General features: G+C 55.1%; 1 protein-coding gene across 27 annotated transcripts in view; it reads right to left on the reverse strand.

The window, feature by feature from the left end:
• DYSF (dysferlin) overlaps positions 1 to 17,896 on the reverse strand; it is a 216,353-nt gene that overhangs the window by 109,866 nt on the left and 88,591 nt on the right. For 18 of the 27 annotated variants that reach the window (XM_025453527.3, XM_049095371.1, XM_025453524.3 and 15 more), the window contains 8 exons: positions 14,470 to 14,511; positions 12,688 to 12,803; positions 12,030 to 12,146; positions 10,594 to 10,771; positions 9,930 to 10,054; positions 7,860 to 7,966; positions 2,577 to 2,769; positions 325 to 480 (listed from right to left, as the gene is read on the reverse strand). In XM_025453527.3, coding sequence (XP_025309312.3) covers positions 325 to 480; positions 2,577 to 2,769; positions 7,860 to 7,966; positions 9,930 to 10,054; positions 10,594 to 10,771; positions 12,030 to 12,146; positions 12,688 to 12,803; positions 14,470 to 14,511 — 1,034 coding nt within the window. The remainder of the gene's footprint in view (positions 1 to 324; positions 481 to 2,576; positions 2,770 to 7,859; positions 7,967 to 9,929; positions 10,055 to 10,593; positions 10,772 to 12,029; positions 12,147 to 12,687; positions 12,804 to 14,469; positions 14,512 to 17,896) is intronic. The other 9 variants (XM_025453520.3, XM_025453536.3, XM_025453531.3 and 6 more) reach the window with 1 other exon arrangement.

Here is a 17,896-nt window from a genome sequence, read left to right on the forward strand (position 1 = left end):
GACCTGACCGTGAGATGGAGAGCAGCCTCAGGAGTCAGCCCTTCCCAGACAGCCTAAGGGCAGCGGCGGAGGGGGGGTGGTGCATAGACCCTGCCTCATTCATTTCCAGCATCCTGTGATTCCTGCTCTCACCTGCCAACTTTCTAGACCAGGTATATGGGGCCCAGGGACTTGACAGAGGAGAGAGAAGGGAAATGGTTTTGCACAAAGCCCTCCACCCCTTCTGAGAGTCCAGAGACTGTCAGAGGGAGAAAAGGAGACATGGTAGGGGAAGGGAACTACCTGGGAGGAAATATGATCATGACTTGAGAAAAAAGAACCCACTTTCAGAAATATCGTCTGCAGCTTCCCACAGTTCTTGCCACAGTAGCTGGCGCCCCGCCGGGAGAAGAGGACCTCGTGCGCAGGCACCCGCTGGTACGCCACTCGCTTGTTTCCCTGCAGCATCCAGATGATGATGTCGGGCAGGCTGTTCTGGGGCTGGAGAGAAGGTGGTGGCAGTCAGGGTGGGGAAGGCCCACACCCTGCAGCCCACCATGAGCCACTGGAGGCCTCTCCTCCCCCTCTGCCCACCCCTAAGAGCCTCCTTGACCTCCCATGGCTGGCTGGGCACCTCTGTCTTCAGCGGCTATGAGCCCCCAAGGACAGTTGGGGCATGAGGCTGCCTCTGCTCACATGAGGAGCCTGCCAAAAATTCACTGAGCTGAGTTCACATTTTCTGGGAAGAGAGGCTTCTAACTAGAGGCCAGAACTGATGCTTTTAGATCCCCTCCACTGCGTAAATAGGTGCTCCTGGAGGGCAGAGATTGGAGGATTTGATTTTACCTGAGAGATGACATCACACTTAAGATGCTACCCTTTTTCCTTAACCAAGAGCAGCAGTGAATCCACAGGCACCCTTCCCGAAGGACAATCCCTTCCTCCACCCTCTAAAGCAGGGATTCATGGGGTCTGGTCCTTTTCTGGGACTAGAGGCATTGGGCTCTGAAAATGGTGACTAGATCAGGACAAAACTTCAAGGCCTGAGCACCCCTCAGAGCCACTAACTCTGAGTGAGAACCATTGGGTACAGCCCACCTGCTTCCAAGGCTGGTGAGCAAAGTGTGCTCAGTGAGGCGGCACAGGACCTCTAACCAGGACCACGGCTGAGAGCTGATGCTCCTGGGGCCTCACTGGGCATGCCACAGTCTCACTCACTCCCTATGGCATGGATAGGCAGCCCCATTTGCCAGGTAAGGAAATTCAAACTCAAAGAGAGTAGGAGCCAACCAGGTTTTTCAGCCTCTAGAGAGTGGTTCCTAACCACTCTACCAGTGTGGTCTCCAGAGCAGCGGCACGGCAGCTCCCAGGAACTTGCTAGAAATGCAATTCCTCAGGCTCCACCCCAGACATGCAGGGTCATACAGGGCTTGTAACCTGTTTTAACAAGCCCTTCAGGGGATTCTGCTGCACTATCAAATTGGAGAAAGACTCTCTGGGTTCCCTTGCCGACAGTAGCACCCATTTGACCTTAACCCCTCCCGGCCATAGCACAATCCACGCTGAGAGTTCCAGGGGCCATCCAGGTTAAGATCACGGAAGGCAGCCTTTGCCCAGTCCAAGAGGATGGTCTGTAACCATTGTATGGGGTCAGCCTGTGGCTGGGCAACACTGCTGCCCCAGGTAACTGGCCACATGCCCCAAGGCCTGCTCAGGACGAGTCTAAGGCTGACTCTGAGGGACCAACTCTTTGGGCTGCCTTCCCCTTCCAAGCAGCCTCCCACCTGCAGCACCTCCCTCTCCCCTTCAACAACTTGCTCCTCCAGAAGCCCCTCTCGGGCCCTGCCCTTCCCCACACTCCTTCTGCAGAAATCCTTCCTCACTAGCCCCTGCCCTCCATGGGAACCACACACCTCTGGGCGGACTGGGCAGCAGCTGGTCCGCCTGTGACATATGAGCAGAACCCTGTCCTCATTCTGGACAAATCTGTGGAATGCTTGCTTGCCTTGGGAACTGGGTGGGTACATCTGACCTGGGGCAAGGGGGCATGGGTGGTATGCAGGGGACAAACTGCACCCACTTCTCTGTGATCAGATTCAACAAAGTTCACAGTTACTACAAATGCAGCCTCCTCAGGTCTGGGGACAGGAGGCATCCAGGAGAGCAAGAAGTACAGGACCCCCAGAGAGGCAGGTTTGAGGCCAGGTGCAGACAGGTCCCCGTTGGCAAGGAGGAGTCAGGTCCCCAGGGGCGCAGGCCCCAGCACTGAACCTGGAACTGGGTACCCAGGTCTCTGGTCTCAGCTCTGTCTCTGACATACTTCAGTGACATTTATTGAGCACACGTACTGAGCACATTGGGGGCATTTATTGAACACCTACTACACACCAGCTAGGCCCCAGAACACCCAGTATCCAGCTGCATCCTCTCTCCTTCGGCTGCGAATAGGGGACACTGAGGATCAGAAAAATTGAGTCACCTGTCCAAGCTTACCCAGCAGTAGAGCCAGAGCTGGGCCATAGTCCAGACAGTCCCCACGTCCCTCCCAGTTCTGACATTCTCAGGCAGGAAGGAAGATACCTTCCAGGGTCTACTACCTCATCAGCCAGGGCACGGAGACGCAGGAGCCAGTCTTCAGCCTGCTCCAGGGCGGCAGGGAGCTTGCCATGCCCGAGTTTCAGAGCCAGGGCCGCCTCAGTAATCTGGCCTAGGTGACGGGTGCGCAGCCTGTACAGGTGCCGGTCCAGGTGGGTGGCAGAGGGTATCTCTTGGACATTGCCCAGAGGCTGGCTGTGAGGGACAGACAGATAGGATGAAGCTGGCACTCACCCAGGTCCAGACACACATGCTATACACATGTGTACACAGACAGACCCTGCCCCCTCCCCCCCGTAAAAAACAAACCTCACACCCTCAGCCTGTCTCTTGGGTGCTCTATATGCCCTAGGTGACTTCCCCAGCCTGACCCACATGCAGTCATCTCCACAGCCCAGCTACCTGGGGGAACAGGTATGTGGGTCAGGCTCCATCCTCACCTCCTCCAGGAAGCCTTCCTAGTCCACATGCCTCCTACTCTGAAGTCCCTCAGCCCTCTATTCTGGAGCTGGCTATTTGGAACTTATGAGTTCTTTGGCATGTGTGTCCCCTCTGCCCAGATGACCACAAGCCCTCTGAGGGCCCAACAGGTCCCTCTGGGCCCCCCGCATCCTCCTAGAGCAGAGGCCGAGTGCTAGGTTGCCCTTGGCTGAAATGAATCTATTCTGTTGTACACACACTTTCTTCAGGAAGGAAATTTATGGATCCCTGACAAGCCACTGCAGACGCTGTGGGAAGGCCAGCAGCCAGCGATACAGATGTGTCGACCTGGGGCAGCCCCATGACAACCCTCCCAGAGCCCTCTGTTTGGGAAGCCTTTGGAGAAGAGTTAGGGGGTACATACAGTCCCAGAAATACAGCCTTGGGCCCCAAGAGGGGGTTGGGCTTAAACTCCATCCTGCTTGGAGGCACAGAACTCTGACCCCCCCCCCTACCTCATCCCACTGGGTCCTTCCCCCTAGATGTGCTTCTTCATATGGCTCTTCCTCACCATACCAGGCCTCTGGGGGTCAGTCCCTACCCCCACAGAGGCATGCGGGGAGGGTGCGGCGGGGTGTCTGTGCTCTCCCTCACTGTGCAGGAGCTCTGCAGATGATCCCTGCCTAGGGGTGTGGGGGCTGCTCCACCCCCGCCCCACCCCCACTGAGCCCTTGACTCCCAAACAGGACATCAGTCAAACCCGCTCCGCTGGTTCTGCCCCCGCCACTGGCAGCCCCCCCACCTCACACTCCCCTCCCCGCAGTGTCTCGACTCCGGCTCCCGGCTGATTTATTTTTCTGCCAATTTCCCCGAGCTATGCAGAACCAATTACCGCCAGAGCGCAGCGGCACCGCCGCCGCCAGATACACCACTCTGGCAGGCCCTCGGCGCACTACATTTTTCCTGTTATTTTTTTTAATTGAATTTTTAGGGTGGGGGGAATGGTACGCAAACTCCATCTCGGGAAACTTAAGCCCCGGGGCCTGTCTCAGGTCACGTACCGCACACCCTGTAGTAATATAATATTTACTGCCCCGAGGGTGCCGCGGATGGGGCTGCCCCAGGCCAAGAGAGGGGCGGCCTCCATCCCCAGCCCACTCGATCGTGGTGGAGGGGCACGCTGGGTGGGTAAAAAGGGGGGCCTGGGCCAGAGTCCTGGACTGGGGCCTGCCTGGGAAGGAGGCCTGAGTGGGCCCGAGGGCGGGGGCAGGCAGATCTGGAGTCGGATCTGGAGAATGGAGCCAACCAGGGTGATTTATGCTCCTAGCCTGGGTCGGGAGCTGGGAGGGACTGCCATACAGACCACCAAAGGGAGATTTTCATGGAGGCCAGCAGCCCAGCCAAAATGCCCCCAAAACAGCCAGGACCCGTGACTGCCACCAACAATATGTCTTGGCCCTTTCCCGCCCCAGGAAAGCCCAAGAAAGGAAAGGGAGACTGGGAAGAGGAGGCTGGTACCCCAACCCCAAATACGGGGCAGTCACCTTGGAAATGGTGGGCAGCCCCATGGTGGCTTGGCACAGGCTGGGGGCAGAGCTGGATGGCTACCAAAGTCGCTGCCGACCCCTGCTGTGAACCGGGGCAGTATCCAGCCTGAAAGGTGAACTAGCCCAGGGGTCATTCATTTCATTCCTCATGAACAGCAGCTCTGCTGGTCCTGACGGGGCTGGGTCCAGAGACCTAGGCCTGCCCTCAGCACCCAAAACAGAGGCAAACAGGCTAACTCCCCACTGAGCAGCCTCAGAGTCAGCAGCACCTCCTGGAGGAAGCCAGTCAGGCCACGGAAAGCCAGACGGTGTTCTGGCCAAAGGAACAGTATGTGCACAAGATGAAGGCTCAGAGGCAGGAGGGAGCACACGTGGGGTAGCGAGAGCTGCACAAGCCAGCACAGAGGCTCCAAAGGGCTGGAGGGTGGGACTGCTGGGGTCCTAGTGGGGCCAGAGAGCCTGTCCACCAGGATGAGAGCTGGGACTTTCCCTGAAGGCAGTGAGAGCTGCTGGGGGCTGAAGCCCAGGTGGCATGGCACAATTTTAGGAAGACTCCAGAGACTGAACCGGATGTGCTGCCAGAACAACCAGGCAGAGATGTGAGGCAAGCAGACAAGAGCTCGGGTCTAAGGATGAGAGAAGGCTGGGCTGGAGGAACAGAGGGGGGACCCTGGCAGGGGAGACGAGCTCAGAGGGAGAGAAGCCAGGAAAAGGGAGGGTGTGGAATGAAGGACACTGATTTCAGAGGCAGGACAGGGGCTGGCTGAAGGAATGGGGAGCAGCTAGTGGTCAGCTCTGGCACACTGGCATGGGGCCCCGATGCCTGGCCACCCTGCTCGACAGCACAGAGCCCGAGGTGAAGGCAGCCCTCTTGCTGCCGCCCCACAGCTATCAGGCGGCCTCAAGTGGTGCCTTGAAGGAATTGGTCCTGAGGTTTGGTATTTCTCCCTGGAGAGCCATGTGTCCATTCCAAGAAGAATGGAAGCTTCCCTTAGCCACTCCTGACCTGAGACCAATGCCCCCAGGGGCCCCCAGGCACCTTCTGTCCAGCAGAGTCACTCAAAGAGGCCCAGGCTTTGGCAGAAGTAGATTGAGCTGAACCCTCTGAGAACAGAGCCCGGAGAAAGGCAGTGAGGGCAGCCCAGTACTTGGGTCCCACCCATCTCAGATGCTTCAGGCACCTGCTACCTGCCAAGGTCCACATAACACATGAGTCATGAGCAGTGCTGTGGGTAGAACCCAGAGCCCTGGCCCGCCCTCCACACCCGGGCTGTCAGGCCCAGCCAGTGGTACATTCAGAGACACTTCCCACACGGACTGTGCCCCCGTATGCCCCTCTGGCCTCACTCTGTCCTCCAACCTCCAAACCACAGATGTCTTCAGGTACCTCCCACCCAACACAGCCAGTCCTAAGCTTCTCAACTTCCCCTAAAGCTGCTCTTCTCCACTGATCCCCCAAGAATGGCCCTGCTGTCTACCCAGCTGCTCTGGCCACAGCTGGGAGATCATTCTGTACCTTCCTTGGGCCCCCACATCCACTCCACCAGCAAGTCTCATTTATTAGAGAGTGATACAGCCAACAGGCTCAGCCACTTACTAGAGGAGTGAATCTGAGCAAGTTAATTAACCTCTCCATGCCTCTGTTTTCTCATCTATAAAATGTGGATCTCTCTACATCCTAACTCATAAGGTGCTTATGATTAGTTCATACGTGTAAAATTTTCATAATAGCACCTCACACAGGAAGTGTTCATTATCAGGCTGTTGTCATTATGATGCCCCCTAAAGACAGCAAACTGCCCTCTGCCTCCCTCAGCCCCCAGCCCTCCCCACGTGTCTGGTTTGGGTGACACCATCTAGTTTCTTCGCACCACCACCACCAATCCTTCCCTCACTCTGCAGCCAAAATGAGCATCTGAATCATAGGGAACCCTGTGCTCCCCCGCAAAACCTCCCAAGGCTGAGTTCACTTTAGCGGACCCTAAGGCCTATCTATCCCATTTGGGCTTTGCTTCCCCTGCCAACCCACGGAGGCAACAGGCATTTCAGGCTTTGCGCCTTTGCCTAGACAGTCTCCTCTCCAAAGGTTAGCTCCTACCTCTCCTTCAGAGTTCACATCAGGAGCATCCCCCACTCCGGGAAGCTTCCCTGAATTCAATCTGAGCTTGATGCACCTGCTCTGAGCTCCTACAGCTCATTTCTCTAACTCCTCAACACACTCTGCTTCCTTTGCTCATTTTTGCATCTGTCACCTCTGGAGGGGGCTGATGCTGCAGCCCTGTCAATTTGCTTTAGGTTCCAGGAAGGTTTGGGGAATGCATGAATGACCTGCCTGGAATTCCGTGACTGGGGGAGACGGGGTGTCTTTAGAGTAATGTTTTGTTTGATAAAGGTGCACTTCTCAGCTGAAATACAAAGGACAAGAATGGGCTTGGCATGAGGCAGAGCATGAAGGTACTTCTCAGACACTCCCCAGAAGGTGGGATGATAAGATTGAGGGGAGCATAGAATACACTTTCATCATTTGCCCTTAACTCCACACAGTAGAAAAGCAACTATTTATCATTAAGTCCATTTCACAGCTGAGAAAACTGAGGTCCAGGGAAGTGAAGCTGCTCAAAGGCACAACGCCGGTTAAAGGAACAAGAACCTAAGTCTCCTGACATTTCTTCCTAATAGTAATTATAGCCACCATTTATTAAATACTTCCTCAAGGGCCAAGCATTTTGCTTATGTGCTATTATTAGCAGTTATTCTTAACATGAGGTTGAGGATGAGGAAAGCAAGGCTCAGAACAGGTGGGCGGTGAGCCCCAAATCACCCAGCAGAGGAGGAGATGCTGAGATGCCTCCCCTTCTGCTGGGCCTCTGAGCACCCCCATTCCCCATCACCCCCAGAGCCCTCTTTTCCTAAAGTTGACAATCAGCCATGTCAATAGAGGGCTAAATGGAACCCATGGTCCCCGAATTGGCCTTGGGGAGGAGGGGCACCGTCACCCCCACCAGCCAGCTCCTCCTGGAGATTCCATCAGGGAACTGAGAGGTGGGGGATCAGAGACACAATGCTCCCCATTCAGGTGAGCCGGGCTGCCCCAGGCCCACAGCTGCCGCGGCTGCAGGAAGATTTATGACCTGCTCTAAATGTCACCTTTTCAACTCCCCATGCTGGCTCCACCACCTTTGGACTCAGCACAGGCTGGACTGCTGGCCAAGCATGGCTGGGGAGACGTGCCGTCGCTCACTGCCACACACTGAACACTCCTAGGGAAAGCCTTGGTGAGCCAGGAGGGGAGGGCACGTGGGTGCCAGGCACCCCTACCTGCAGTCTGAGATGAGCTCATCCATCAGCTGGGCCAACAGGGAGTCCACATCCTCTGTGTTGAACTGCGCCTTTAAAGCCAAGTGGACTTGCTCCAAGCCAGCTTCCTGTGGAATAGGCAGGCAAGGGTTGGGACTATCACCACAGAGCCCAAGGTATATGCCAGGCCCCCAACCCCCAGGCCCCGTCACCGAAATTTGAATCTTCACCCTGAGCCAAAGGAGAGAACCATCAGAACAGAGAAGGCAGCACCCAGACCCAAAAAGCCAGGGTCTGTCTCACCTTAACCTTCCAGGGCTCCCCACACCAAGCAGATCCAAATTCTCAAGCCTGGGACTGCACCCACAGGCCTGATCACAAGGACTTGAGCACTGTGTGCAGGCTCCCACACAACTCTAGCACACTGCCCCTCCCCAGGCCCCTCAAGCCTGCCTGCCAGGTCACAGGTGAGGGACCCTCTGAGCCCACAGCAGTCTCCACCTGGAAGGTGCAATTCCTTCCAAATCCCCCTGCCCAAGCAGGCTCAATCCCCTCCTCCCTTCAGGAACACTCAGACAACCCCCAGGAACAGAGAGTTCCCCTCTCTAAACTCAAGGCCCAGCCACTCCCAGGTCACATCCATCTCCTGGAGCTCCTCTGTAGCCATCTCCATGGACCTCAGCCCTGGGTTGGAGGCAGACAGCTGTCACAGAATACCTGTCAGGTCAAGGGCAGGTCAGTCCCCTCAGGTCTGTTCCCCACCCATCAGCCTCCCTGGACATGTGCCATTTTTCTGAGGACAGGCTTTGGGAAGAACACACAGTCCCAGACTTCAGGGAGTGGCTTGTGAGAGAATGGCCACCCCAGAAGATGAAGTCTGGACTCACAGAGCAAGGACTCTGAGTCCTCCAGAACCTGGGTGCTGGCTGGTCTCCTTCCTCCCCAAGAGCTGCCAGTCTCAGGAAGGCTGGCCACCATGCCTTCCCACAGGCCTGCATCCCCTCCTGCCCCTCCAAGACCACCGTCCTCCCCTTCCCCTCACCTGCCTTCCTCACTGTGCTCACCTCCACACCCACTGACATGCCCACACCTCTGCAACCCCTTCCCTCCACCCCACTGCCCCTGGCTCACTCCAACAGCATTCCCCAGGTTCCCAGAGGCCACACTCCAGGCTGTGCACACACAGAAACAGCCTGGAGCCACCATCAGGATCACCAACCACCCGCCTGGGCCTCTACACCTCTGGCCACTTTGTTCTCCTCCACTTTCTGGCTGAGAGCCAGGCCTTCAGCTCTCAGCAGCCACAGATCACCCTCGAGGGGATCTCCTGATCACCTCCAAAGCAGCACTCACTGCCTGACCTCATAAACTCTACTTCTCCCTGCCTTCCCAAGTCCCCAGGCACCAAGTCCTTCTAGCCCAAGTCTCATAGCTTTGTCCCAGAGCCCCCCACCCCCACCCGCCGGCCCAGTGCCTTATCACTGTTCCTGGACCGCTTCCATGGCCCCTAAAAGGGCTCCTGCTTTCTGTCTCCTCACTGCCTCCACAACGCCTTCCAGATGCTCCTGCGCCCTCTCTCTCCTCTGAGTCCCCATCCTTCCTCATGGTATTCCTAGAGCGTCATCTGCACCTCGGTTTGGAACCTCTGTATGAGGGGTGTGGGTGAGCCTGTGCTTGCCTTCACTAGACTGACTCCTGATGGCAGGGTAACTCCTTGTTCATGTCTACCTTGAGGCTACAAGCCTCCAGCACAAACCCTGGCACGTAGTAGGAGTCAAAGGCATTTGGTGAATGAATGAATGGGTACAAGGCTCCATCTTGCTGCTCCAGCTTCCCTTCTCTCAGCTCCTTCTCTGTTCTGTCTCCTACCTCACTGGGCCCCCCAGATCATTCACAGTCCCTTGCCAGCAGCAGGACAAGATCACAAATCTAGCAAGCCACAGTCAGGACACAAGGGACCCAGGCACCATGAAAGTCTGCAGATATAGCTACATGTAAGTGCTTGCACCCATGGAGTCCTGGCCTATGGATACCCATGGGGGCATGGGGCAGGCATAAGGGGTGTGCAGGTGTGAGGCAGCTTCCACTCACCAGATGGTCAGCGATCCTGAGCAGCTGGTTCTGAGCCTCGACTCTGTGGCTGATGTCTTCCCAGTAGGATGACAGCACCACCACAGGCTTCACATTGCCCCAGGGCAAGTAGTAGTAGTGGCACCCTGGAAGGACAGGAAAGGCCTGGTACTGAGCCAGGAGTACAGAGGTGGGTGGGAAGGGGACCAAGGGCGGAACAGATGCAGATACCTGCTCCTTCCCCCTAAGAACTCCCTTGGACATATAGGCATTGCCCACATACCCCAGTGGCCAAGCAAAGTGCCTATACTCCCTCCTCCTAGGCCGAACAAAGAGCTACCACTCTTATTAGAGTGGTTGCTAAAAAGACCATGGGAAACCCACGTTCTCCAAAATCTCTAAACCAAACAAATAGCCACCATGAAATCGACTATTGCCATAGGTCAGGATCAGTGCCGACCACAGCCAGTTCCAGGAGCCCAGTCTGTGGTCCTGGCAGCAGAGACTCACCTGGAGGTGAGTGGGGAGTGGGCGGTGGCATGGGGGAGTAGGGGACAGAGCAGGGAGTCACCCCAAATCAGTTTGCCTGGGCCAAGGCCTTCAGGTGGGCCTCCAGCAACCCTCCATGAGAAGTAGGATTTAGGGTTCGGCCCCACCGTGCCAGGTGCATGGCCTCCAGCCTCACCATCAAAGACTGCCCGGCTGTACTGGGTGGTGGAGGCCAGTGGCAGACAGGTCGTGTCGAACTTGTTGCCATAGTTCCCAATGCTGACCTCAAACTGGATGGCATCGTCGACATCCTGGAGCATGGTGGCCGAGTAGAAGGCGGCAAAGAGAGAGTACTTGCGCCTCCGGAGGTATTTCTGGGGGCAGAAAGGGCAGCTGACGGGTCATGGGAGAAGGAAGGAAGACACTGGGGTGGGGAGGGGTCACATGTCTGGCAGGCCCTGGCCGTGACTGGCGCCCAATAAATCCTGGCTGGACAGATGGGTGGTAAATGGTCCAGCTAAGCAACAGTGCCCAGATTTGGTTACTAACTGAGCAAACTCATTCCAGGCCTGTGTGTTTGGCCATGTTCCTCTAATAAGGCCTGCTCCTCCAAGGTCATGCTGCTCCTTAATCCAAACCAGCAGCAATGGCACCGCCCCCACCCCCACCCCAGGGAAGCCTGGGCTCCTGCATCTGCCATTCAAAAGGAGCTGAAGGCTCTAAACCACCATGCCGCTGCCCATAGCTCCCACCCCATGCCAGTCAGGGTCTCCACTACGCCACCCAGCAGACCTATATACAAACTACCATGTGCTGGAGAGGAATGTCCCCTCTAGGCTTCGGGGACAGGGCTGAGGACATGGCAGGCTCTCAATCACACACCCCGGTTTGAACCGAGATGACTTTGTGGTCCCCTTCACAGAAGGCAGAGAGAAGAGAGGTGCACAACTGGGTGGTTGAATAATGCAAATAGTAATAACAGCTAATGCTTACTAACTGCTCAGGGCATGCATCTTTGATTTAATTGAATTCTCGCAACAACCTTAGGAGGTAGGTCTACTCACTATCCTGAGTTCATTGATAAGGAAAGTACTAGAGCTGGTAAGTGGTCAAGCCAGGATTCAAACCAGCACTTTCTCACTAGAATCTGAAAGCTTAACCCACCATGCAGACCCCATCCAGCTGCCTCCTGGGCACAAGGCTCAGCTCTCCTACTTGCTGCTCTGGTACATTTGAGCCTTAGTGTCCTCATCTATAAAATGAAGATACTAAAAGCATATACCTCACAGGTGCTGGGAGGACTCAGTGACATCAAGTCACTAGCATTGTGTCTGACATACAGTGGTCAATAAGAGTTAGCTGTTCCCACGGTATTGTTATAGAATAGACCTCTCGCTTTGCATCAAGCTCTAGGCTTTTAGAATGTGTTTATTAATCTTCCTTGAACCTCTGAATATTCCTCAGGGAGGCACAGGTGCCATGGGGTTACTCCTACCTCACAGCTGAGGCACTGGCACACAGAGAGGTGAAGGCACAGACTGTGGGCAGAGCTGAGCCTCCACCAGGACACTAGGAGCCAGTCCCATTTGGCTGCCACTCCCTTCAGCCCTTCCAGAGCCACACACCCCTCACCTCCACCCGAAGGATGTCATCAGCAGGGAGGTCCTCCACCCTTTGCTCGCCGCTGTGCTCCACCAGCTTGGTCTCCAGGGAGAGCAGAAGCCGACCTCGGTAGGCCACGCCTTCCCCCTAAGAGGGGAGGTTGGGTCACCAGGAACAGGGGAGATGCAAGGAAAGAGGAGGAAGAGAAGAGCAAGGAAAGGAGCCTGATCAGGCCCTGAACTTGCTCATGACCCCGGCAACCAGGAAGGCTGTGGGCTATCCTCATCACTCTGCAGATAAGGAAAGGTGGCCCAGAGAGTTCAGGGGATGTGACAAGCCATCCAGACAGACTCCAACCCAGACAAATAAGAGATGAAACCTGACACAGATGAGGCCTGGGTCCCTCCAGGGCCAGGAAAATGAGGGATAAGGGGGCCAGGCTGGCCAGAAGGAGAAGCTAAGGGATGGGGTGTGAGAAGGAGGAAGAGACCAGGAGGGGGCCAGGCGGAAAGAGGGTTCTCTGAGGACGGGCTGTCTGGCCCTGGGCCCACTCAAGCCCCATCAGGCGGCTGGCATCCAGAATGGAGCAGGTGCTGCCCAGGCTGGAAGACCCCTGCATGCAGGCTTGGGGATCTGGAGTGGGGTGGGGGTGGGGGGCAAAGGGGTGTGGAGATGCTGGCAGGCTCACCTTGCCCATGTTGAGTTCCGCGTAGGGGTCCGGGAAGCCAGTGAATTCCCTGGGGCTGCCATAGAGATTGACGAAGCAGGGCCCGAAGGTGGGAAGGAAGCCCAGATGGTCATCCACTGGGAGACACAGGTGGGGATCAGAGGAGCCAGCCCTGCGGGGCTTTCTAGTGCTCAACTCAACCAACTTCAGACCTGCATCCATCCCTGGCCCTCAGTTCCCTGAACATGCACAGGATGCAGTGCCCGGAAAGGCATAAAGAATCATGACACTGACCATTGTCTCTCACAGACCCTTTAGTCCACACCACTCTGCTGAGACACAGAGATTTGTATTACTTCTATTATCTCATTTTACAGATGAGAAAACTGAGGCTCAGAGATGCAAAGGAACACCTCACTACAAAATGGCATAACTCCAAATGATCTGACCCCAAAGCCCATGCACGCAGCCAGCATGCAAAGCTAGGAGCTCTACTGCCCTGCCCCTCCTAGGCCAAATCCCATCCTGCATTGCCCACTGCCTCCTGCACAGGAGTGTGGGGAGGCACAAAGGAGGCCCTGAAATCTGATGACCATAGAAGCTACCCCCAGAGCCAGGGCAGGAACCTGGTTAGGTGTCCCAATCCACAAGCAGCCCCCCACCAGGGAACATGTCCCCCTTACCCCCAATATCATTATGAAGTCAAGGCAGATTACCTAACAGCCCTAATTCATGCTGGCCTCCTGTCTCCCTCCCCACATTGTGCGAAGAACAACCTTTCAGTAGCACAGGTGGGAGGAGAACGAAAAGGAGAATCCCACAATGATGAGGGAAATCCTCCCTCCTTTTCAGAGGCCCTCTGTGGTTATGTCATGATTTTCCAGCCAACAGACAAGTTTTCTAGGACAGGACTTCACTGGGTGTATTCTGAGAACCTCAAAAAGCCAGGGTGTCTCTTCCAGAGGAAGTAGGGGGGCAAGCTGTTTCCAGAATGCCAAAAGTGGGAAGTGGACCCACGAGCAGGAATCATCTGGGATGATCCAATCCATATGAGCAAGGAGGGGGCAAGGTAGGCACAGAATCAATGGCCTCAGAAAGGAAATGCTTGAGCCCGAGCTAAGGGCAGGAGCTGTGAACCCTGAGTCCCTCCACGTGCCAGGCCCCTGGGGTGATGTGGGGTGGGCAGGGACAGGGCTTGAGAACTAGCTACTACCGACCAGAGCGCAGGAGCACGCGCACGCACACACACACACCCGGCCACAGAGCCAGCTGCCAAGCCACTGTCCTGACTCTCCCTCCAGTGCCCAGCACAGACAGGGCTCTGGCATTTGGGACTAAGGTGGGAGGCCCAGGCTGAGAAAACTAACATGAGCTTTACTAATTATTCGTACTAATCCTCTCCATTACGATTTACCTTGTGAACTTCAAGAGCTTTCCACTCCCCCTGGCCTCCCCCTGGTCCCCAGGATGTTTTCGTCCAGGCCCCCACCCCACCATTCCCTGCCTGAGACTGTGTACTCATTTGAGCCTAAGCTGGAGCCCAGTTGGTTCAGGAAAGGGTTGGGGATGAGACTGGGGGGGGGGGGGGGGGGGTGGTTAGGAATTGTCTTTAAAGCATTCCCAGCGATTTTCACATTCAACCTCGGTTGAGAGGTAACAGCCTCAGGTAAGCTCAGAGACCGGGTGGTGAATCCCAGCCCCACCTCAGGCAAACTAAAAAATTCCCAGCAACCAACACCCTCTCCCCTCCAGCTTAAACCCCGAGGCCTGCCCCCTTGCCATCCCCAGGGGGAAAGCACATACGGTCCGTGGCTGGAGAAGGCTTGACCACACCTGCAGGCTCCTCTGAAGCATAAAGAAATGGAAGAGGGGTTAGGATGGACATGACTGAGACGGGGACTGGTTACGTGCACAGGCATGTGGATGGAGAGCTGGCAGGCAGGGATGGAAAGACAGTCCCGTGTGGGAAACAGATGTGGCCTAGGGCCCCACCCCCTCCCAGCTGTGAATTTATCGCAAACTAAGTCATCACCACACCACCCTACCCTTCCCTCCCCTTAGCTCCAGGGTGAACCCTAAGGTCCCTCCCCACCACTGTCTGCCTACCTATGTCTGTGTACTCTGTGCACCAATTGAAAATGGGGCCCGAAACTTAATACATTCAAGTAAAAACACAGAAAAGAAATTGTGCTTTTTTTTTTTCTATATTATAGCCAAATAAGTGAGGGAAACAAAGTACAGACACAAAGAAAGGGTGCGGGAAACACGAAAAGGCAGTGGGGCACACCCAGCACTCCACCCAACAGGCAGGTTGACACTTGGGACCAAGTATACAGAGCAACCACATCTCAAAGGGCAACATCTCCATCTCGTGGTCATTTTCATGATTGCCACTGAGAACACCATGTTGCATTTTCACAACAGCAGGAACTGGTATCTGGCTTCAGGCACCTGCCACTTTGAGTGAAGCACAGTGCCAGACACTGTCCATGAGCTCAAGGTTCTACACACTTGGACGTGCCCTTACATGCTGATAAGGAGTGTCTAGAAATGAGAGAGGCAAAGAAGGAGAAGCAAGAAATGAGAGAAGCAAGGAACAAGATGCTCTAGCACCCTTCTGGGCTCTTGGAATCTGTCCCTCACTTCTAGGCAGATCTAAGACACTCCACAGGGAGTGGGTACCCTTAAGTCTCCTTCCATGGTCCTCTCAGACTCCAGCCTCTTCCTGCATTCTGACCCTCCGTGTTTCCTCCTCCACCCAACTGAATGTAACCAGGCTTGGGGTCACGACCAAGCCTGTAGATATGGCTGGTGAAATCTTTGATGACTTTCATTCGTTGGTCACCTTTACCTATTTGTCTCCTCCCATCAAAGTAGATCTATGACTACTTTCCCATAACTCCATGAGTGTAGTTAAGAGCCAAGAGTTAAGCAAAATATGGTGAAGGAAGACTGAGACACAGAGAGAAAAAGTGAAGAAGAGAGAGAAGGGGAACATGGGAGTCCAGATACAAGGCCAGGGCTGACCCACTGGTGCATAAAGCAGCAGGAGGGTGAGTCGCAGCTGCCAGGGGTCCAGGCCTTGGGACCCAGGCCTCAGCTAGAAATGCCGGCTAGCAGAAGTCAAAGCTACAGAAAACCGTAATTCAGGCCCATTTTCATATCCACAGAAATAGGTTTTCATCAGTGTGGGAGCAGGCCTCTGGTCACAGGGGAGCTTTGACCAACACAGGCACAGCTGCGGCCCCGAGGAGAACAGCAGCCAGAGCCCACCCAAAGGAAACAGATTCCATTTTAAGCTCCTTTCAAATGATTACAAACAGACCTGGCCAGTCATCTCAGGCTAATGAGGCCGAGGTCATAGTTCTGACTGCATGTGCTTCTTGCAGAGGTAAACTCGGCTCCACATCCACAGACCAACTCTGCATCCTGGCCATAAACCGGTGCCCAGCCCAGACACAGACGTCTCCCCGCCCCCGCCCTGCCAACCATCTGACCCATACACGCCTCTGGTGCCCAGAAGGACTGGAGGGCGGCAGCTGACCAGCCTATTCCCAATGGCCCCCCTCATGAATTCCTTTATTTCTTCACTCATTCGTTCATTCATTTAACAAACCTAATCAGGCACAGTGCTGGGCACCACATAAGACCTGGCCCTGCTGACAACTCTGACCAATGATTCCTCATTTGGGGGCAGGGCCACAAGTCTCCAGGTACGGAGGATCATCTTAGGTTCTCTCCTCTGTGTCTACAGACAGCTCATAAAGTCAAGGGCACAGTGACCAGTGAAGCCACCAAAGACAAAACTGCCATTCAGTCCTCATCACTCTCTGCCAGAACGCAAGGGTTCTGCTGTATTTTCCCTAAGCCTGGGGAACTGTGGCTGTAGAAGCCCCAGAACACTCATGAATACTCCCAGTTTTGTGGCCTGAGCCACCAAGCCTGACTCCCTCACCCATGGGAAGCCAGAGAAGATCAGGAGCAGGCCCTTCCGACCCCGTGAGCCACACATCACAGCCCTGGGACAGTGCCCACGGACAGCCGTGTGTCCTCCTGGAGAATCTGGCACGTTACCTGCCACCGGCCCCGCCAGCTCCCCCTCTCAGCACATCGCCCGTGCCCACGGTTTGGCGGCCTGACACCAGACCATGCAGACAGGAGAAGAAGCCGAAAAGTGCTGGGAAATCATCATCTATGCTCCAAAGACAAACAACAACAACAACAAAAAAAAAAAAAAAAAAAAAAACCCACTCTAAACCCCCACCCCCAACACACACACAAAAACAAAAACAAAAAAAAACTTTGGATTTCTTAGAAAAAACTGTAGGATACAAGTGCCACCTTTGTAGTGTGATTTCCATTATGTATAAAGTCATAAAAGAATCTGTGTCATTTCATGGGTTTTAGGTGCCTGTTACCTTTTGCAAGAACTGTACCTTCTAAGGAAATCACTCCTTTTTAGAAAACAAACTTTTTCCTCAATGCTTTGGAGCGCAGGGTCCAAGGAATACTTAAGTGTGCCCAGGCAAACTTGTGGGCAGAAGTGCGTAAGAGGCCAGTGTTAGGTTCTGTCCTCACTGGCAAGAAAAACAAAAACTCCCGGTTGGGCCAAATAATCTGGTGAACCAGGAGGCGGGGAAATAAAGAGAAACAACTGGTTTTTACAGTTTGGTTAATTTAGTTGGGGCTTTGGGAGCCGGGAGAAGATGGTGCCAGGAGCTGCCCGAAGGTGCTAGATCCCCTAAAGGGAAGGAAAGAACACACACAGTTGAAAGGCAAGGCCTCAGGCCCATGGGAGAAGGGGCAGGGAGCAAGGCAAGTCCCAAGGGGCAGCTTCTCAGCGAGGGACCCATCTCTGAGGGGAGGGACACCAGAAGCGCCAGGAAGGGCGGCTCCATTTTGAGCAATAAGTTACACTCTTGTATTGTTCCAGAGATCGAGCTGCCTAATAACACATTTAAAACCGGTTGGCCATAGTTTGCGAGACGATTCTCACGGATTCCCAAAACAAGCTGCGGGAGCGTTTGCACCCAGCTCCGCGGGCCGCCCCAACCACGCGCTGCCCATGACCTGGGCGCCACCTAGTGGCCACACAAACATCTTCCTCACATTCCTGCGAAAACCTTCACCGTGACCCTGAAAAAGATCCAGGCCAACCACACCAGAAGTAATGAAGACTGATGGGGAGACGGGGCTCTAAACTCTCCCTCGGGCAGCTAGCTGTTGGCAG

This window comes from Canis lupus, chromosome 17, assembly GCF_003254725.2.
Source record: "Canis lupus dingo isolate Sandy chromosome 17, ASM325472v2, whole genome shotgun sequence".
In the NCBI taxonomy this organism is placed as follows: domain Eukaryota; kingdom Metazoa; phylum Chordata; class Mammalia; order Carnivora; family Canidae; genus Canis; species Canis lupus.